General features: G+C 49.4%; 1 protein-coding gene across 7 annotated transcripts in view; it reads left to right on the plus strand.

The window, feature by feature from the left end:
* The window catches only part of corin (corin, serine peptidase), a 42,375-nt gene that overhangs the window by 16,448 nt on the left and 3,159 nt on the right, over positions 1-22,768 (plus strand). For 4 of the 7 annotated variants that reach the window (XM_070548703.1, XM_070548701.1, XM_070548705.1 and 1 more), the window contains 16 exons: positions 4,768-4,879; positions 8,018-8,122; positions 8,425-8,675; positions 8,758-8,871; positions 9,910-10,017; positions 13,950-14,060; positions 19,003-19,125; positions 19,206-19,313; positions 19,589-19,820; positions 19,962-20,104; positions 20,191-20,298; positions 20,389-20,502; positions 20,585-20,695; positions 22,170-22,293; positions 22,423-22,551; positions 22,749-22,768. The exon at positions 22,749-22,768 is cut by the window's right edge and continues 30 nt beyond it. In XM_070548703.1, coding sequence (XP_070404804.1) covers positions 4,768-4,879; positions 8,018-8,122; positions 8,425-8,675; positions 8,758-8,871; positions 9,910-10,017; positions 13,950-14,060; positions 19,003-19,125; positions 19,206-19,313; positions 19,589-19,820; positions 19,962-20,104; positions 20,191-20,298; positions 20,389-20,502; positions 20,585-20,695; positions 22,170-22,293; positions 22,423-22,551; positions 22,749-22,768 — 2,013 coding nt within the window. Of the gene's footprint in view, positions 1-4,587; positions 4,675-4,767; positions 4,880-8,017; positions 8,123-8,424; positions 8,676-8,757; positions 8,872-9,909; positions 10,018-13,949; positions 14,061-19,002; positions 19,126-19,205; positions 19,314-19,588; positions 19,821-19,961; positions 20,105-20,190; positions 20,299-20,388; positions 20,503-20,584; positions 20,696-22,169; positions 22,294-22,422; positions 22,552-22,748 lie in introns of those variants that run through there. The other 3 variants (XM_070548706.1, XM_070548707.1, XM_070548702.1) reach the window with 3 other exon arrangements.

Below are 22,768 nucleotides of genomic sequence, written 5' to 3' on the forward strand. Positions count from 1 at the left end.
CTGGTGGACGGTGAGGACTTAAGGCTTGGTGTTGGAACCGGGTCTGGGGCTCCAGAGAGCTTAATGAGGTTAGGTTTGTATTCTCCTCGTCTCCGTCTGTCTCCAGGCTTCTGCTGTCCTTCACCGTCTCCATTAATGAGACACTGAGGTGAATGCTAATGAGCCTGAGTCTGTCCTGCGCTCTGACTGGACGCTGGACCGTCAGCAGACTGAGGAGATGTTTCACCTCCAGAAGCCTTATCGATATTGATCGTTTATTGAATCCTAAGTAAGAGCATGACCCCAGCTATCAGGCTCCGCCCCTTTACTATAAAGCAAACAGGAAGACATCAGCAGTCGGTAAACTCGTGTCACGTCTTTAAGAAGAAAAACGGCACAAGCCCTCCCACAGAGGTGTGGAAAACTCTTTGCCCCCTTCCTGGTTTCTTATTCTTTTGCATGTTTGTCACACAAAACGTTTCTGATCATCAAACACGTTTAACCGTTAGTCAAAGATAACACAAGTAAACACAAAATGCACTTTAGAAGTGATGGTTTTTATTATTTAGGGAGAGAACAAAATCCAAACCTACATTGCCCTGTGTGAAAAAGTAATTGCCCCCTGAACCTAATAACTGGTTGGGCCTCCCTTAGCAGCAACAACTGCAATCAAGCGTTTGCGATAACTTGCTACGAGTCTTTTACAGCGCTCTGGAGGAATTTTGGCCCACTCATCTTTGCAGAATTGTTGTAATTCAGCTTTATTTGAGGGTTTTCTAGCATGAACCGCCTTTTTAAGGTCATGCCATAACATCTCAACAGGATTCAGGTCAGGACTTTGACTAGGCCACTCCAAAGTCTTCATTTTGTTGTTCTTCAGCCACTCAGAGGTGGATTTGCTGGTGTGTTTTGGGTCATTGTCCTGCTGCAGCACCCAAGATGGCTTCAGCTTTAGTTGACCAACAGATGGCCGGACGTTCTCCTTCAGGATGTTTTGGTAGACGGTAGAATTCATGGTTCCATTTATCACAGCAAGCCTTCCAGTTCCTGAAGCAGCAACACAACCCCAGACCATCACACTACCACCGCCATATTTTACTGTTGGTATGGTGTTCTTTGTCTGAAATGCTGTGTTACTTCTACGCCAGATGTAACGGGACATTTGCCTTCCAACAAGTTCAACCTTTGTCTCATCAGTCCACGAGGTATTTCCCCAAAAGTCTTGGCAATCATTGAGATGTTTCTTAGCAAAACTGAGACGAGCCCTAATGTTCTCTTTGCTTAACAGTGGTCTTTGTCTTGGAAATCTGCCATGCAGCCATATTTGTCCAGTCTCTTTCTGATGGTGTAGTCATGAACTTTGACCTTAACTGAGGCAAGCGAGGCCTGCAGTTCTTTAGAAGTTGTCCTGGGGTCTTTGGTGACCTCTCGGATGAGTTGTCTCTGCGCTCTTGGGGTAGTTTTGGTCGGCCGCCCACTCCTGGGAAGGTTCACCACTGTTCCATGTTGTTGCCATTGGTGGATAATGGCTCTCATTGTGGTTCGCTGAGTCCCAAAGCTTTAGAAATGCCTTCATAACCTTTACCAGACCGATAAATCTCAATGACTTTTGTTCTTATTTGTTCTTGAATTTCGTTGGATCTTGGCATGATGTCTAGCTTCTGAGGTGCTTTTGGTCTACTTCTCTGTGTCAGGCAGCTCATATTTAAGTGATGTCTTGACTGAAACAGGTGTGGCAGTAATCAGGCTTGTAGGGGTGGCTACAGAAATTGAACTCAGGTGTGAAACACCACATCTGGGTTATTTTTTTAACAGGGTGGGGGATGGGGGTGGGGGGCAATTACTTTTTCACACAGGGCAGTGTAGGTTTGGATTTAGTTCCCTCCCTAAATAATAAAAACCATCATTTCAAAACTGCATTTTGTGTTTACGTGTGTTATCTTTGACTAACGGTTAAATGTGTTTATGATCAGAAACATTTTGTGTGACAAACATGCAGAAGAGTAAGAAATCAAGAAGGGGGCAGATAGTTTTTCACACCACTGTAAGTGGCAGCTGATGTTTTTGCCTTTTATAGTCGTCCCAGCTGACGAGTCGCTGCAGCCTCACAGTCCTCAGTCCCTTACTCCACAGGCCCGGTGCCACTCTCCTGGCCTTACGTGAATACCACTACTGCACGCTTGAGTGGGCGTGGCCTGTTGACCAGACAGTCAGCAGTGGTTGTGTAGGGTTAGGGTGTCAGCTCAGTGTGGAGCTATCAGGGACAACACTCCTGGACTATTCCGTGGAAACTTCCAAGCTACATCTGGAGTACTTGTTATCCGTCAGCTAACGCTGTTGGCTAGCGCTGTTGGCTAACGCTGCAGGTCACAGGGCTCCATGGAACGGGCTCAGCTAAAGAATAAATGATGTGTTTTCTACCCTACAGTCCAAGGTGAAAGTATGACCTCTACAGACTCCTCAACAAGCATTCGTAGTCCCTGAGAGGGGTTGTAGCTATACCGCCATTATGTGACCTTGTACATAACCTACGCCTGACCTCCATGATAGATGTTCATCAGATACAACAGCTACAAATCTGGATTCAAGTTTTAACAATATCTAGTAGGTTACCCCCCAAAGGTGTTAACCCTAACCCCCCAACGTCTAGAACACATGTGTCAGACTCAAGGCCCGCGGAGCATTTTTATGTGGCCCGCGAGATAAATATCAAAAATATATTAAAACTGGCCCGCTGGCCGATTTTACCGCAAAGACTACAACTCCCATGATGCTTTGCGGCGCCAGCGCGGAGCAGACGCGCCCCCTCCTTTGTGTTTTTTCAGCACCTGCTGCCGGTGTCTGCAGCTCCGCTGTCTCAGACAAACTACACTCCTCTCACTCAGCGCCGAGTTCACTCAGCTGTTTTCTGACGTTGAAGCCCAGAAATGGAGATTCTAGCCGCTCAGTAATGTGTTCACGACTGAAAGAGAAAGTGTTCCTACTAACGTCCAGACAGAGCTGATATAACTCCAGCGAACAGCGACACGCTCAAACCAGCACGGCTCTGTGGTTGTGTTTCCTCCCCGACACACAACAACGTGGTCAAGCTGCTCAGACATGTTCATCAGCACAAACCTATGTGAGCACCTGTTGTCATCTAATGTTGTCATTATTATGATGAAGATGAACAAAACAACAGGAGTCTCCTCCTCAGCTCAGATCAACCCCATGATGCAGGTATCTGGCTGGAACAGGTGAGCATCACAGTAAACCAGTGGAGCAAACTGAGCTTTAAATATGTTGGTTTTATGCTCTTTTTCTGCTCCAAAACATGAAAGTTAACAGGTGAGATGTTGCATTTTCATTTAAGATAAAATGATATTTTTATTTTGTTGTTGGCCCGTGAGAAAAGATTTAACCTACAGTAAACAGGAAGTGGAAAGGCTGCAGATAGATGAATAGAATAGAAAATCCCTTTATTGTTCCTCAGTGGGGAAAGCTAGACGTCACAGCAGCGATGACACGTGTTACAGGAGAAAAAAGGAGAATAAAAATAAGAAAAATGAATAAACAAGAAAACATAAATCCTGAATAGATTTATAAAATACTGATTAAACCACAAGTAATGAATACCACTGATGCCTTTTATTTAAAACTGACTTGCTCGTGTGTAATTTGGTTATTCCACATTCAGTGTTAATGCAGAAATAAGTTTGTTTCCACATTTAAAGGTTCAAAATTGCATACATGTTGATAAAGAAAATGTGCAAATTTGCCGTCACTTTTTCAAAAAATGTTAAGTTTGGCCCTCGACTCCGTCCCAGAGTTTCATTTCGGCCCCGTGTGAGTTTGAGTTTGACACCCCTGATCTAGAAGGTTCTGGTGGGTGGACCTGAGGGCTCGGGGTGGAGCATAAGGCTTTAACAGGTCAGTAATATAGGGAGGAGCTTGACCAGGTAGAGCCCTGAAAGTTCTAGTCAGGATTCTAGAGTTAGCGGGTAACCAGTGCAGAGACACCAGAACAGGAGTGATGTGTGCTCTTCTGTTTGCTCCAGTTAGGAGCCTCGCTGCAGAGTTCTGGACCACCCGAAGGCGGTCAAGAGCTTTTTGTTAGAACATGTGAAGAGTGTGTTACAGTCATCTAGACGGGAGTAACCTGTACAGACGAGTGTCTACTGGAGCTGCACACACGGGATCATCAGTGTAACCTAGCTTAACTGTAATAAATCAGCCCAAACCATAATTCTACCTCCGTCTTCAGGTTAAAACTGTGGCTTATGGCCACGCTGAAAAACGTGACGTGGGCAGTAAGTTACCACGCGGCTGCGCCACACTGGTCTCCAGGTGAGGCAGCAGCACCTCCAAGTCTGGAGATGAAGGTGCTGTGATCAGCAGAAGCTGCAGAAAGATCTAACAACACCAGCGCTGTGATGTCTGCAGCCATCGTGATGTCACTTGAAGCTTTAAAAGGCTTTTTACCAAAACCACATAACTTGTGAAGACCAGGTCTTTGTTCAGGTCTGTGATAGACACTCGGTCTAGAACTGGAGGGTGGTTCTGGTCCTGGAGGTCCACCACCCTGCAGCTTTCAGACACACCTGGTTCCTAACCCTAAAGATGCTCATTACTCATCTGTAGATTCAGACCAGGTGTGTTGGCACAGATCAGCAACTAGAACCTGAAGAAGGGTGGACCTCCAGAACTAGATATCCTGTGAGTTGATGGATCTGATCCTCCTGCTGAGATTCTCATACCAGCCTCCAGCGACCACGAACAGGCCTTGACTCTGGTTGTGTGGTTGTGCAGGTCACTGCCAGCTCATCGTGGAGCCTCAGTGTCACATGCTGCCCTACAACCACACCTGGTTGTCATCTTCTGTGGCTGTGGTGAAGAGCTCAGAGGTGGACATGTTGCTAAGGTAACCCCATCCAGACATGCAGAGGGCCAGGTCCAGTAAATCAGGGTAGTGAGCAGGTCATTGAACGTCCAACAGAATGGTGCTAATACCTTCTGGAGTAGAAGATCTGGTTTATCAAACCCTAATCCTCCAGAAACCTCAACATGACAGACCTGGACCCTCTGGTTAGGACCTGACTCATAAGCCACAGGTGGACATGGACCCTCTGGTTAGGACCTGACTCGTAGGCCACAGGTGGACCTGGACCCTCTGGTTAGGACCTGACTCGTAGGCCACAGGTGGACATGGACCCTCTGGTTAGGTCCTGACTTAGAGACCTACAGGTGGACCTGGACCCTCTGGTTAGGACCTGACTCGTAGGCCACAGGTGGACCTGGACCCTCTGGTTAGGACCTGACTCGTAGGCCACAGGTGGACATGAACCCTCTGGTTAGGTCCTGACTTAGAGACCTACAGGTGGACCTGGACCCTCTGGTTAGGACCTGACTCGTAGGCCACAGGTGGACATGGACCCTCTGGTTAGGTCCTGACTTAGAGACCTACAGGTGGACCTGGACCCTCTGGTTAGGACCTGACTCGTAGGCCACAGGTGGACCTGGACTCTCTGGTTAGGACCTGACTCGTAGGCCACAGGTGGACATGAACCCTCTGGTTAGGTCCTGACTTAGAGACCTACAGGTGGACCTGGACCCTCTGGTTAGGACCTGACTCGGAGACCTACAGGTGGACCTGGACCCTCTGGTTAGGACCTGACTCGGAGACCTACAGGTGGACCCTGGACCCTCTGGTTAGGACCTGACTCGGAGACCTACATGTGAACCTGGACCCTCTGGTTCAGACCTGACTCAGAGACCTACAGGTGGACCTGGACCCTCTGGTTAGGTCCTGACTCAGAGACCTACATGTGGACCTGGACCCTCTGGTTAGGACCTGACTCGTAGGCCACAGGTGGACATGGACCCTCTGGTTAGGACCTGACTCGGAGACCTACAGGTGGACCTGGACCCTCTGGTTAGGACCTGACTCGGAGACCTACAGGTGGACTTGGACCCTCTGGTTAGGTCCTGACTCGGAGACCTACAGGTGGACTTGGACCCTCTGGTTAGGTCCTGACTCAGAGACCTACATGTGGACCTGGACCCTCTGATTAGGTCGTGACTCGGAGATCTACAGGTGGACATGGACCTTCTGATTACGACCTGACCCGTAGGCCACAGGTGGACCTGGACCCTCTGGTTAGGACCTGACTCAGAGACCTGCAGGTGGACCTGGACCCTCTGGTTAGGTCCTGACTCAGAGACCTACATGTGGACCTGGACCCTCTGGTTAGGACCTGACTCGGAGACCTACAGGTGGACCTGGACCCTCTGGTTAGGACCTGACTCGGAGACCTACAGGTGGACTTGGACCCTCTGGTTAGGACCTGACTCGGAGACCTACAGGTGGACCTGGACCCTCTGGTTAGGACCTGACTCAGAGACCTACAGGTGGACCTGGACCCTCTGGTTAGGACCTGACTCGGAGACCTACAGGTGGACCCTGGACCCTCTGGTTAGGACCTGACTCGGAGACCTACATGTGAACCTGGACCCTCTGGTTCAGACCTGACTCAGAGACCTACAGGTGGACCTGGACCCTCTGGTTAGGTCCTGACTCAGAGACCTACATGTGGACCTGGACCCTCTGGTTAGGACCTGACTCGTAGGCCACAGGTGGACATGGACCCTCTGGTTAGGACCTGACTCGGAGACCTACAGGTGGACCTGGACCCTCTGGTTAGGACCTGACTCGGAGACCTACAGGTGGACTTGGACCCTCTGGTTAGGTCCTGACTCGGAGACCTACAGGTGGACTTGGACCCTCTGGTTAGGTCCTGACTCAGAGACCTACAGGTGGACCTGGACCCTCTGATTAGGTCATGACTCGGAGATCTACAGGTGGACATGGACCTTCTGATTACGACCTGACCCGTAGGCCACAGGTGGACCTGGACCCTCTGGTTAGGACCTGACTCAGAGACCTGCAGGTGGACCTGGACCCTCTGGTTAGGACCTGACTCGGAGACCTACAGGTGGACCTGGACCCTCTGGTTAGGACCTGACTCGGAGACCTACAGGTGGACTTGGACCCTCTGGTTAGGACCTGACTCGGAGACCTACAGGTGGACTTGGACCCTCTGGTTAGGACCTGACTCGGAGACCTACAGGTGGACCTGGACCCTCTGGTTAGGACCTGACTCAGAGACCTACAGGTGGACCTGGACCCTCTGGTTAGGACCTGACTCAGAGACCTACAGGTGGACCTGGACCCTCTGGTTAGGACCTGACTCAGAGACCTACAGGTGGACCTGGACCCTCTGGTTAGGACCTGACTCAGAGACCTACAGGTGGACCTGGACCCTCTGGTTAGGTCCTGACTCAGAGACCTACAGGTGGACCTGGACCCTCTGGTTAGGACCTGACTCAGAGACCTACAGGTGGACCTGGACCCTCTGGTTAGGTCCTGACTCAGAGACCTACAGGTGGACCTGGACCCTCTGGTTAGGACCTGACTCAGAGACCTACAGGTGGACTTGGACCCTCTGGTTAGGACCTGACTCGGAGACCTGCAGGTGGACTTGGACCCTCTGGTTAGGACCTGACTCAGAGACCTACAGGTGGACTTGGACCCTCTGGTTAGGACCTGACTCAGAGACCTACAGGTGGACTTGGACCCTCTGGTTAGGACCTGACTCGGAGACCTGCAGGTGGACTTGGACCCTCTGGTTAGGACCAGACTCAGAGACCTACAGGTGGACTTGGACCCTCTGGTTAGGACCTGACTCAGAGACCTACAGGTGGACCTGGACCCTCTGGTTAGGACCTGACTCAGAGACCTACAGGTGGACTTGGACCCTCTGGTTAGGACCTGACTCGGAGACCTGCAGGTGGACTTGGACCCTCTGGTTAGGACCTGACTCAGAGACCTACAGGTGGACTTGGACCCTCTGGTTAGGACCTGACTCAGAGACCTACAGGTGGACTTGGACCCTCTGGTTAGGACCTGACTCGGAGACCTGCAGGTGGACTTGGACCCTCTGGTTAGGACCTGACTCGGAGACCTGCAGGTGGACTTGGACCCTCTGGTTCTATGTTGCAGGTTCTTCAGCTACCTCAGCAGACTCTCCTGCTACAAACACATCATGTTGTTCGGTTGTTCTCTGGCGCTGCCCGAGTGTTTGCAGGATGACGACACACACAGCAGGTAACACACACACACACACACACACACACACACACACACACACACACACACACACACACACACACACACACACACACACACACACACACACACACACACACACAGTGCCTCATAGGAAGCCATTACTTATCACAGTGTCCTTGGGATAGGGTTAGGCACAATCCAGTCACTCGTGTGTGTGTGTGTGTGTGTGTGTGTGTGTGTGTGTATGTGTGTCCGTGTGTGTGTGTGTGTGTGTGTGTCCGTGTGCGTGTGCGTGTCCGTGTGCGTGTGTGTGTGTGTGTGTGTGTGTGTGTGTGTAGGAGGGTGGTGCTGCCCTGCCCATCATTCTGCGAGGCAGCCAGAGAGGGCTGTGAGCCCGTCCTACAGATGTTTAACGCCTCCTGGCCCGACTTCCTTCGCTGTTCACAGTTCAGCAATGTCACCTCCACTGTGACTCCGCCCACATCTTCTTCATCACCTTTGACATCGTCTTCATCACTGTCACCCATGGTAACCACAGGCGATGCTCGTCCTGCTTGTTTCACTCCTCGACAGATCAAAGGAAAACCATGCGAGTACAAACACATAGCTGTTAAACTGGTCACATGACATGATGACATCATTGCTCTAACTGCCTTCTGATTGGTCAGCAGCTGTGTGTGGTGGAAAGGACCACTTCCTGTGTGCGACGGGAATCTGTGTCCCCCAGAAACTGGTGTGTAACGGCTACAACGACTGTGATGACTGGAGTGATGAAACGCACTGTGGTGAGCACACACACACACACACACACACACACACACACACACACACACACACACACACACACACACACAGAGCTTTGTTCTCTGTTTAAATAGTGAGTAGCATTCTCAGCCCGTTGTCATGGTGACTGATTAGCACAGAGCAAAGTGAAAGAGTCTGCACGGTTGTCATGGAAACGTAAGGAGGACATATGTTGAGAAATGTAAAGGAAGGGCCTCGCTCTGACCTGGACTTCTGCGCAGCGGGATTAGTGTTGTTTGGTCGTGGCAGAAGTTGTCATGACGACGGAGACAAAACGACGTCCACATGATGGATTCGTGCAGGACCAGATCCATCAGGAGTCCTGTCAGAGTGAAGAGACCGGCCACACAGGGTCCCACCCTGATCCCACCTTAAAGTTCAGCGACCTGCTTCTCCCTCTGTCCTGCAGGAGCCGTCTTCCAGGATGTTCTAACCTCACAGATGTGCAGGAATGTTAATGAGATGTATTCGCTTCTCTGTCTCCCCTACAAATGCTTCCAGCTGTGGCTCGGGGGGGGGGGGGGGGGTGGGGGGGGGCTGTCTTCTCCAGCCTCCATCTTCATTTAAACACAAGTAAACCAAAGTTGATGATCTTCTACCATAACTTTCCACCCTAGTGTTGTCTCCCTGGATGGAACAGAGCTACAGCTCGTCAGTTCCTAGAAGTATCTGGTATCTGGCTTGGCAGCACACTTTCATCTGGCGTTCACATGAATTCATTACTTTCTAAAGACAGTCTAGAATTGGGTTTCTATAGCAACAGGTCATCTTTACTCATTCTGCAAAGCAAACCTTGGTCAACACGACAATCCTTCCATCTTAGATGACGGTGACATCATTTATAGGACCGCTACCAAAAACTTCTTCATGAGCTCGACGTCATTGATCACTCAGCAACCTGTTTGGTCACTGGTGTCCCTTTCACTACTCATCATGTGATCTGTACTCACTCGTTAACTGTGAATAAAAATAAACCAACAAAGAAGAAGCATTGACCCCACTCTCTCCTCTCTCTCCAGAGTGCTCAGAGGACGAGTTTCGGTGCAACACGGGTCGCTGCCTCACTCCTGTCCTGGTGTGTGACGGTTACGACGACTGTGGAGACATGAGCGATGAGCTCAACTGTGGTGAGAGGATCTGGTCTGCTCTGGTCTGACCCGGTTAGGTCTGACCTGGTTAGGTCTGACCTGCTTGGGTCTGAACTGGTTAGGTCTGACCTGCTTGGGTCTGAACTGGTTAGGTCTGACCTGCTTGGGTCTGACCCGGTTAGGTCTGACCTGGTTAGGTCTGACCTGCTTGGGTCTGAACTGGTTAGGTCTGACCTGCTTGGGTCTGACCCGGTTAGGTCTGACCTGGTTAGGTCTGACCTGCTTGGGTCTGACCCGGTTAGGTCTGACCTGGTTTGGTCTGACCTGGTTAGGTCTGACCTGGTTTGGTCTGATCCGGTTAGGTCTGACCTGGTGGGGTCTGACCCGGTTAGGTCTGACCTGCTTGGGTCTGACCTGGTTTGGTCTGACCTGGTTTGGTCTGACCTGGTGGGGTCTGACCTGGTTGGGTCTGATCCGGTTAGGTCTGACCTGGTGGGGTCTGACCCGGTTAGGTCTGACCTGGTTGGGTCTGATCCGGTTGGGTCTGACCTGGTTGGGTCTGACCTGGTTGGGTCTGACCTGCTTGGGTCTGACCTGGTTGGGTCTGACCTGCTTGGGTCTGACCTGGTTTGGTCTGACCTGGTTGGGTCTGACCCGGTTAGGTCTGACCTGGTTAGGTCTGACCTGGTTGGGTCTGACCCGGTTAGGTCTGACCTGGTTAGGTCTGACCTGGCTGGGTCTGACCCAGTTTGGTCTGACCTGCTTGGGTCTGACATCATTGGGTCTGACCTGGTTTGGTCTGACCTGGTTGGGTCTGACCCGGTTAGGTCTGACCCGGTTTGGTCTGACCTGGTTGGGTCTGACCCGGTTAGGTCTGACCTGGCTGGGTCTGACCCAGTTTGGTCTGACCTGCTTGGGTCTGACATCATTGGGTCTGACCTGGTTTGGTCTGACCCGGTTGGGTCTGACCTGGTTTGGTCTGACCTGCTTGGGTCTGACCCGGTTAGGTCTGACCTGGTTAGGTCTGACCTGCTTGGGTCTGACCCGGTTAGGTCTGACCTGGTTTGGTCTGACCTGGTTAGGTCTGACCTGGTTGGGTCTGATCCGGTTAGGTCTGACCTGGTGGGGTCTGACCCGGTTAGGTCTGACCTGCTTGGGTCTGACCTGGTTTGGTCTGACCTGGTTTGGTCTGACCTGGTGGGGTCTGACCTGGTTGGGTCTGATCCGGTTAGGTCTGACCTGGTGGGGTCTGACCCGGTTAGGTCTGACCTGGTTGGGTCTGATCCGGTTGGGTCTGACCTGGTTGGGTCTGACCTGGTTGGGTCTGACCTGCTTGGGTCTGACCTGGTTGGGTCTGACCTGCTTGGGTCTGACCTGGTTTGGTCTGACCTGGTTGGGTCTGACCCGGTTAGGTCTGACCTGGTTAGGTCTGACCTGGTTGGGTCTGACCCGGTTAGGTCTGACCTGGTTAGGTCTGACCTGGCTGGGTCTGACCCAGTTTGGTCTGACCTGCTTGGGTCTGACATCATTGGGTCTGACCTGGTTTGGTCTGACCCGGTTGGGTCTGACCTGGTTTGGTCTGACCTGGTTGGGTCTGACCCGGTTAGGTCTGACCCGGTTTGGTCTGACCTGGTTGGATCTGACCCGGTTAGGTCTGACCTGGTTGGGTCTGACCCGGTTAGGTCTGACCTGGTTAGGTCTGACCTAACCGGGTCTGACCCGGTTAGGTCTGACCTGGTTAGGTCTGACCTGCTTGGGTCTGACCTGGTTTGGTCTGACCTGGTTTGGTCTAACCCGATTAGGTCTGACCTGTTTGGGTCTGACCCGATTAGGTCTGACCTGCTTGGGTCTGACCTGGTTTGGTCTGACCTGGTTTGGTCTGACCCGGTTAGGTCTGACCTGGTTTGGTCTGACCTGGTTAGGTCTGACCTAGTTTGGTCTGACCTGGTGGGGTCTGACCTGGTTGGGTCTGACCCGGTTAGGTCTGACCCGGTTAGGTCTGACCTGGTTGTGTCTGACCTGCTTGGGTCTGACCTGCTTGGGTCTGACCTGGTTTGGTCTGACCTGGTTTGGTCTGACCCGGTTAGGTCTGACCTAGTTTGGTCTGACCTGGTGGGGTCTGACCTGGTTGGGTCTGACCCGGTTAGGTCTGACCTGGTTGGGTCTGACCTGCTTGGGTCTGACCTGGTTTGGTCTGACCTGGTTTGGTCTGACCCGGTTAGGTCTGACCTGGTTTGGTCTGACCTGGTTAGGTCTGACCTAGTTTGGTCTGACCTGGTGGGGTCTGACCTGGTTGGGTCTGACCCGGTTAGGTCTGACCCGGTTAGGTCTGACCTGGTTGTGTCTGACCTGCTTGGGTCTGACCTGGTTTGGTCTGACCTGGTTTGGTCTGACCCGGTTAGGTCTGACCTAGTTTGGTCTGACCTGGTGGGGTCTGACCTGGTTGGGTCTGACCCGGTTAGGTCTGACCTGGTTGGGTCTGACCTGCTTGGGTCTGACCTGGTTTGGTCTGACCTAGTTTGGTCTGACCTGGTTGGGTCTGACCCGGTTAGGTCTGACCCGGTTGGGTCTGACCCGGTTAGGTCTGACCTGCTTGGGTCTGACCCGGTTAGGTCTGACCTGGTTAGGTCTGACCTGGTTGGGTCTGACCCGGTTAGGTTTGAACCGGGGCAGCAGTAGCTCAGGAGGTAGAGTGGATTGTGCAGTAACTGGACGTTTGTAGGATCAATCCCAGCTGCTGTTGTGTCCTTGGGCAAGACACTTGACTTACTTAGCCTGCTGGTGGTGGTCAGAGGGAACGTGGCTACACTGTAGCTCATCACCACCAGTTCAGTTAGAACTGGGTAGGTCTGACCCAGTTTAGTCTGACAAGGTGTTATCTGTCTGATTAAGGTCGATCTGACATGGTTAGGTTGCCCCCTGCTGGTCAGGCTGGGAACAGCAGCCCTCTCACTGGGGGAATCAGAGCTCTCATCACACAAGTCCAAGTCAGTACTTGTGCTGGTGTGTGTGCTAGACGCCAGCATTACCCTGACCAGAGTAACAGCTGAAACCAACCAACTAAACCCATTAGCACCTTTTTGTTCACACAGTGAAATCTAAGCCCAGTAACACACTGATGCTGTTTCTTATGCTGTAATCTGTGATGTCATAGCTCAACCTTAATTCTGTCTTTTCCTTTTAGCTCTAAATTATAATTTTATCTGTGTAGATTTTAATTTGTGTTCATCTGTTTGTTGTCGTGTCATTTCATGCTAGCTGTACGGCCCATTGAATTACCTGTGTTTGAAATGTGCTCTATAGATAAAGCTGCCTGGCCTTTAACATCTCTCTCTCTCTCTCTCCCTCTCTCTCTCTCTCTCTGTGCGTGTGTATTTATGTGTGTGCGTGTCTGTGTGTGCATGCGTTTATGTGTGTGTGTGTGTGTGTGTATATTTGTGTGCATGCATGCATGTGTGTGTGTGTATTTATGTGTGTGTGTGTGTGTGTGTGTGTGTGTGTGTGTGCGTGCGTGTGTGCATGCGTTTTTGTGTGTGTGTGTGCGCGCGCGTGTGCGTCTATGTATGTATGTATTTGTGTGCATGCTTGCATGCATGTGTGTGCGTGTATCTGTGTGTGTGTGGGTGTGTCTGTGTGTGTGTGTATGTATGAATGTATTTGTGTGTGTGTGTATGTATGTATGTATTTGTGTGCATGCTTGCATGCATGTGTGTGCGTGTATCTGTGTGTGTGTGGGTGTGTCTGTGTGTGTGTGTATGTATGAATGTATTTGTGTGTGTGTGTGTGTGTGTGGGTGGATGGATGGGTGTGTGTGTGTGTGTGTGTGCGTGCGTGCGTGCGTGTATGTATGAATGTATTTGTGTGTGTGTGTGTGCGTGTGTGTGTGCGCGTGCGTGTATGTATGAATGTATTTGTGTGTGTGTGTGTGTGTGTGTATGTATGTGTGTGTGTGTGTGCGTGTGTGATGACAGTGTGTGATCCGATCCAGGAGCATCGTTGTGGTGATGGTCGTTGTGTGTCTAAAGACTGGCTCTGTGACGGAGATCATGACTGTCTGGACAAAAGTGACGAGATGAACTGCTGTGAGTTTCTGTTGGTCTGGTTCTGTGTGTCTGGCGCTGTGGGTCTAGTTCTGTGGGTCTAGTTCTGTGGGTCTGGCGCTTTGGGTCTAGTTCTGTGGGTCTGGTTCTGTGTGTCTGGCGCTGTGGGTCTAGTTCTGTGGGTCTGGCGCTTTGGGTCTAGTTCTGTGGGTCTGGTTCTGTGGGTCTGGCGCTGTGGGTCTAGTTCTGTGGGTCTGGCGCTTTGGGTCTAGTTCTGTGGGTCTGGTTCTGTGGGTCTGGCGCTGTGGGTCTAGTTCTGTGGGTCTGGCGCTTTGGGTCTAGTTCTGTGGGTCTGGTTCTGTGGGTCTGGCGCTGTGGGTCTAGTTCTGTGGATCTGGCGCTTTGGGTCTAGTTCTGTGGGTCTGGCGCTTTGGGTCTAGTTCTGTGGGTCTGGTTCTGTGGGTCTGGCGCTGTGGATCTAGTTCTGTGGGTCTGGCGCTGTGGGTCTAGTTCTGTGGGTCTGGCGCTGTGAGCCTAGTTCTGTGGGTCTGGCACTGTGGGTCTAGTTCTGTGGGTCTAGTTTTACTGACTACTGAAACTCTAGTCAGTGACTTGATGCAAGCTGCTGGGTTCCTTTTATAGGAAACTTTTTACTGACTGACTTAATGACCTGAACTGACCTGTAATGTTTACTGTGTGAAGGTCCTTGAGAAGACTCTTGTCCTGATTCGACGCTTTATAAATAAACTGAATTGAACTGAATAAACAAACCATGACATTTGAAGTCTCGTGGGTTTATGTGATCAAGTGAGTTCCAGCAAGGAGACCGGCAGAGAAGCCGCTCTGAGGCAAAGATTGTGTGCTAGCATGCAGCAAAGCTTGCTAGTAAACTACTCCTGTGTGTAATAGGGGTGACCCTTCCAGAGAGGATTTACATAAATCAGTGTAACTTTTGATCTTTTGAGTTTTTGATCAATCTCTGTTCCTCTTGTGATCACGGCTGGTTCTACCTCTGTTCTCATACTTCTATACCTACATACTTCTATACCTACACACCTCTATACCTACATACTTCTATACCTACACACCTCTGTACCTACATACCTCTGTACCAACACACCTCTATACCTACACACCTCTATACCTACATACTTCTATACCTACACACCTCTGTACCAACACACCTCTATACCTACATACTTCTATACCTACACACCTCTTTACCTACATACTTCTATACCTACACACCTCTGTACCAACACACCTCTATACCTACATACTTCTATACCTACACACCTCTTTACCTACATACTTCTATACCAACACACCTCTATACCTACATACTTCTATACCTATACACCTCTGTACCAACACACCTCTATACCTACACACCTCTATACCTACATACTTCTATACCTACACACCTCTTTACCTACATACTTCTATACCTACACACCTCTTTACCTACATACTTCTATACCAACACACCTCTATACCTACATACTTCTATACCTATACACCTCTGTACCAACACACCTCTATACCTACACACCTCTGTACCAACACACCTCTATACCTACATACTTCTATACCTACACACCTCTTTACCTACATACTTCTATACCTACACACCTCTGTACCAACACACCTCTATACCTACATACTTCTATACCTACACACCTCTTTACCTCCATACTTCTATACCAACACACCTCTATACCTACATACTTCTATACCTACACACCTCTTTACCTACATACTTCTATACCAACACACCTCTATACCTACATACTTCTATACCTATACACCTCTTTACCTACATACTTCTATACCTACACACCTCTTTACCTACATACTTCTATACCTACACACCTCTTTACCTACATACTTCTAAACCAACACACCTCTATACCTACATACTTCTATACCTACACACCTCTATACCTACATACTTCTATACCTACACACCTCTTTACCTACACACCTCTTTACCTACATACTTCTATACCTACACACCTCTTTACCTACATACTTCTATACCTACACACCTCTTTACCTACATACCTCTGTACCAACACACCTCTATACCTACATACTTCTATACCTACACACCTCTATACCTACATACTTCTATACCTACACACCTCTTTACCTACATACCTCTATACCTTCACACCTCTATACCTACATACTTCTATACCTACACACCTCTTTACCTACATACTTCTATACCTACACACCTCTTTACCTACATACTTCTATACCTACACACCTCTTTACCTACATACTTCTAAACCAACACACCTCTATACCTACATACTTCTATACCTACACACCTCTGTACCTACATACTTCTATACCTACACACTTCTATATCTACATACCTCTATACCTACACACCTCTATACTGACATACCTCTATACCGAAATACCTCTACACCTCTATACCTACACACCTCTACACCTCTATAACTACACACCTCTACACCTCTATACCTACACACCTCTACACCTCTATACATACACACCTCTATACCTACACACCTCTACACCTCTATACCTACACACCTCTACACCTCTATACCTACATACCTCTACACCTCTATACATACACACCTCTACACCTCTATACCTACACACCTCTACACCTCTATACCTACACACCTCTATACCTACACACCTCTACACCTCTATACATACACACCTCTACACCTCTATACCTACACACCTCTACACTTCTATACCTACCCACCTCTATACCTACACACCTCTATACTTCTATACCTACCCACCTCTACACCTCTATACCTACACACCTCTAGACTTCTATACCTACCCACCTCTACACCTCTATACCTACACACCTCTACACCTCTATACATACACACCTCTATACCTACACACCTCTACACCTCTATACCTACACACCTCTACACCTCTATACCTACACACCTCTATACCTACATGCCTCTACACCTCTATACCTACACACCTCTACACCTCTATACCTACACACCTCTATACCTACATGCCTCTACACCTCTATACCTACACACCTCTACACCTCTATACCTACACACCTCTACACCTCTATACATACACACCTCTATGCCTACACACCTCTACACCTCTATACCTACACACCTCTACACCTCTATACCTACATACCTCTAGACTTCTATACCTACACACCTCTACACCTCTATGCCTACACACCTCTACACCTCTATACCTACACACCTCTACACCTCTATACCTACACACCTCTTTACTTCTATACCTACCCACCTCTATACCTACACACTTCTATACTTCTATACCTACACACCTCTACACCTCTATACCTACCCACCTCTACACCTCTATACCTACACACCTCTATACCTACACACAGCTATACTTCTTTACCTACCCACCTCTACACCTCTATACCTACACACCTCTACACCTCTATACCTACACACCTCTACACCTCTATACCTACACACCTCTACACCTCTATACCTACACACCTCTACACCTCTATACCTACACACCTCTACACCTCTATACCTACACACCTCTACACCTCTATACCTACACACCTCTACACCTCTATACCTACACACCTCTACACCTCTATACCTACACACCTCTACACCTCTATACCTACACACCTCTATACCTACACACCTCTACACCTCTATACCTACACACCTCTACACCTCTATACCTACACACAGCTATACCTACCTACCTCTACACCTCTATACCTACACACCTCTACACCTCTATACCTACATACCTCTACATCTCTATACCTACACACCTCTATACTTCTATTCCTACCCACCTCTACACCTCTATACCTACATACCTCTACATCTCTATACCTACACACCTCTACACCTCTATACCTACACACCTCTATACCTCTACACCTCTATACCTACACACCTCTATACTTCTATACCTACCCACCTCTACACCTCTATACCTACACACCTCTATACTTCTATACCTACCCACCTCTTCACCTCTATACCTACTCACCATCCCTACCCACCTCTATACTTCTATACCTACACACCTCTACACCTCTATACCTCTATACCTACACACCTTCACACCTCTATACCTACACACCTCTACACCTCTATACCTCTATACCTACACACCTCTACACCTCTATACCTCTATACCTACACACCTCTACACCTCTATACCTACACACCTCTATGCCTCTATACCTACACATCTCTACACCTCTATACCTACACACCTCTATACCTACACACCTCTACACCTCTATACCTCTATACCTACACACCTCTACACCTACACACCTCTATACCTCTATACCTACCCACCTCTACACCTCTATACCTACACATCTCTATACCTACCCACCTCTACACCTCTATACCTACACACCTCTATACCTACACACCTCTACACCTCTATACCTCTATACCTACACACCTCTATACCTACACACCTCTACACCTCTATACCTACCCACCTCTACACCTCTATACCTACACACCTCTATACCTACCCACCTCTACACCTCTATACCTACACACCTCTACACTTCTATACCTACACACCTCTACACCTCTATACCTCTATACCTACACACCTCTACACCTCTATACCTACACACCTCTATACCTACACACCTCTACACCTCTATACCTACCCACCTCTACACCTCTATACCTACACACCTCTATACCTACCCACCTCTACACCTCTATACCTACACACCTCTACACCTCTATACCTACACACCTCTATACCTACACACCTCTACACCTCTATACCTACACACCTCTATGCCTCTATACCTACACATCTCTACACCTCTATACCTACGCACCTCTATACCTACACACCTCTATACCTACCCATATCTACGCCTCTATACCTAGATACCTCTACACCTCTATACCTACTCATCTCACACATCTACACCTTCATGTTTGGACCTGTTGTGTTCCAGCCTGCAGGAGCCAGGGTCTGCTGGAGTGCAGGAACGGACAGTGTGTTCCTTCTGCGTTTCGCTGTGACGGGGAGGATGACTGTAAGGATGGGAGCGATGAGGAGCAGTGCAGCCATGAGCAGAGTGAGTCTTCACACACACTGACCCTAACCTTTTACCTCTGAGCCCATGAACCCCTCTCAGATCCCTTTGATCTTCTCCAGCTCCTGGTGGGTGTGTTCAAGGTCAGCTCGGCTGTATTTCCTCTTCCTGTCAGCCCACCTGTGGGGGGGGCAATGCTGCCTGTGACCCCAGAAGCAACATCAACTGCTGTGAGTTCCTAGGAGCCTGTTGTCATGACAATCTGAGTCGGTAGTCCCACGTCTTCTGTACCAGGGTCACAGGAGGTCAAAAGACGAGGAGAATAGATTATTGTTGACAAATGACTTGTTTGTATAAAAGTCTTGCATTGATGTCATCAGAATCATTTAGAGTTACTATGGAAAGCCAAATGGTAGTCGGCATCTTTAACTAGGATTTGGTTCTGCTGGTTGGTTAGGGTTAGGGTTAGTAGTGGGTTCTAGTGATTCTGCTCTCTGGGTTCCAGCCCGCTGTGAGCCTATCTCTCTAGAGCTGTGCTTGAACCTGCCCTACAACCTGACCAGCTACCCCAACTACCTGGGTCACCTGTCCCAGAGAGAGAGCTCTGTATCCTGGGAGTCCTCGCTGTTCCCTGCCCTGGTCCAGACGGGCTGCTACCAGTACCTCATGTTCTATGCCTGCACACTGCTGGTACCCAAGTGTGACCCGTTCAGCCTGCAGAAGGTCCCACCTTGCAGGTCAGCAAAGCACTAACTCACTTCCTAGTCAGTCAGTTGTGTTGATAGGGTTAGGTGTGTTTAGTCTAGACTGTTTGGAGGAGATCAGCTGGTGAAACAAGCCCTCTCCAGCTGCTAACCACTCTCTGATGCCCCCTGCAGGTCCCTGTGTCGGAACGCCAAGGAGAAGTGTGAGTCTGTTCTGGGGATTGTGGGTCTACAGTGGCCAGAGGACTCGGACTGCAGTCAGTTTCCAGAGGAAGGAGGAAACTCCTCCTGTCTGCTGCCAGAGGCCGGAGTAGATGGTACTGGTTCTGATGGTACTGATGGTGGGGCTGGAGACAGCTTTCTGTGACCTAACCCTTCAATTGTATTGTTACCGTGGTAACAGAGTGCTCCCCCAGCCACTTCAAGTGTCATTCGGGTCGCTGTGTCTTGGCGACCAAACGCTGTGATGGACACCTGGACTGTGACGATCACAGTGACGAGAACAACTGTGGTGAGACTAGAACCAGTAGAGCAGAAGAACTCATCCTCCTCCACAGAACATGCTAATGCTAAGGCTGATGCTACGCTGTCTGATCATCAGGATGTGCTGAGCGGGCTCTGTGGGAGTGTCCTGGCAGCCAAGTGTGCATTAAACCCAGCATGATCTGTGACGGCTTCCCAGACTGCCCCCTGCTGGTGGATGAGGCCAACTGCTGTGAGTCACAGTGGTGCTGCTGCTGATGGTGGCTACGTGATTATGATGGTGATGGCGTGTATAAATATAACTGTCTCCCCAGCTGTGTGCCAGGACAACGAGCTGGCATGCAACAACCATCAGTGCGTCCATCGGACCCTGTGGTGTGATGGGAAGAAGCACTGCTCCGACAGCTCAGATGAGTGGAACTGTGGTACGACTGACACCAGCCACTCATTATGCAGTAGGGTTAGGGTTAGGGTTGACCATAGACAAAATAGTTGGTTCCCTTCGGTCAATGAGAGAAAACCCACAGTGGTCACGGAAATGACTTGAAACTGACCAAAGTAATGACGAATAAAACATCTGTGACATTTAGACACAGACATTGCTCTTCAGACGTGCTTCAACAGAAGTATCTAAAGCATGAACTCATGGAAAAAGCAAATGATCCTTATGAATTAAAATATAAGTGGAAACAGTGTTCCCTGGTGCTGGTGTGGGTCACTGGGGCCCTCCTCTGGAGCCAGACCTGGAGGCGGCGCTTTCACTCATGGAACCCGGCTCGATACAGCCTGAAGATGTAATATGGGTTCCCTTTCCCACGGGTCCCCACCTGTGACCAGCTCTTTATCCTAGCAAGAGTCAAGAGGTGGTCCACAGTTCCACGGCCAGGACGAAAACCTCATTGCTCCTCAGTTTTTGGTAGCGGTCCTATAAATGATGTCACCGTCATCTAAGATGGAAGGATTGTCGTGTTGACCAAGGTTTGCTTTGCAGAATGAGTAAGGATGACCTGTTGCTATAGAAACCCAATTCTAGACTGACTTTAGAAAGTAATGAATTCATGTGAACGCCAGATGAAAGTGTGCTGCCAAGCCAGATACCAGATACTTCTAGGAACTGACGAGCTGTAGCTCTGTTCCATCCAGGGAGACAACACTAGGGTGGAAAGTTACGGTAGAAGATCATCAACTTTGGTTTACTTGTGTTTAAATGAAGATGGAGGCTGGAGAAGACAGGTTGGAGATAACTAAAGTTGTGCTGCAAGGAGGACAAAGCTGTGTTCAAGAAACTGCATGCATATGAAATGGTGTCGTCTGCATATAAATGTATATGAGAACTGTCCTGAACGATGTTATTAATATAGGTTCTGAATAAGGCTGGGCCCAGTATCGACCCTTGAGGAACGCCCATAGAGGTAGAGGAGCAGGTTGGGAACCCTCTGTTCTCACTGGCGTACGGCCTAAGATATAACTTCTGGACCACGCCACTGATGTCTGAGAATGTCCTGTATGTTTGAGCCTGCTAAGATGTTATGGTCTACAGAGTCAAAGGCTTCAGCCAAGTCAACAAGCACAGCTACACAATATTCCTTGTTGTCAATGACAAATGTGATGTCATTCAGCACTTTTAAGTGTTGCAGAAACACGTCCACGGGACTTTTCACTGGTTAACTTTCATAGAAGTTTTATTTTTCAACTTATTTCTGTGACCATTGTGGGTTTTAGTTTCGTTGCCCTAAGTCTGTATGTGTTTGTAATACAGTTCAGCTTTCATCCAGTTCAAACTGCATCAACAATAAGGGTCAGAAATGTTCTTTATCCCCTCCACTGACAGAACAAGCTGCAGTCAAGGTAACGCCCACATGAACATCAGAAAACGATGTTTCTTGTGTCTGTCTGTAGTGTCTCTATCCGACCACTCCGGTCCCGTCCTCACGGTCTTCAAGACCGCAGCAGAATACCAGGTGTGTGCTGATGAGTGGAACCACGAGCTGAGCAGACTGACCTGTGACCAGCTGGGACTAGGGTAAGGTCAGTAACACACACACACACACACACACACACACACACACACACACACACACACACACACACACACACACACACACACACTTTAAAGCTTGACATAGTCATTTGAACAAGAGTTCATCCCCAGGGTTCCCTCCTCCGTTACCATGGTACCCGACCAGCCCGGGGTCCAGGGACGTCGCCGTTGGTTACATGTTCATCCTGACTGGAACCTGAGGAACAGTTCTGCCCTGCAGGCTCGTCTGGAGAAGAGGAGGTAACAGGACCACACCTCCAAATGCATCTGTTTTCTTCAGTAAATAGATCTTGCACAAGACCTTGTTGTTGTGTAAAGGAATAGTTGAAGTCATGGGGGCTTGTCCGGGATTCAGTGTGATTCTGAAACCCCTGAATCAGAAGCATTCTTCACCTGAAACCTGATCTTTTACTGTCGGATTTTCTGGTTTTGTGCAGTCATGCATGTCATTCCCGGA

Source organism: Nothobranchius furzeri, chromosome 2 (genome assembly GCF_043380555.1).
Source record: "Nothobranchius furzeri strain GRZ-AD chromosome 2, NfurGRZ-RIMD1, whole genome shotgun sequence".
NCBI lineage: Eukaryota > Metazoa > Chordata > Actinopteri > Cyprinodontiformes > Nothobranchiidae > Nothobranchius > Nothobranchius furzeri.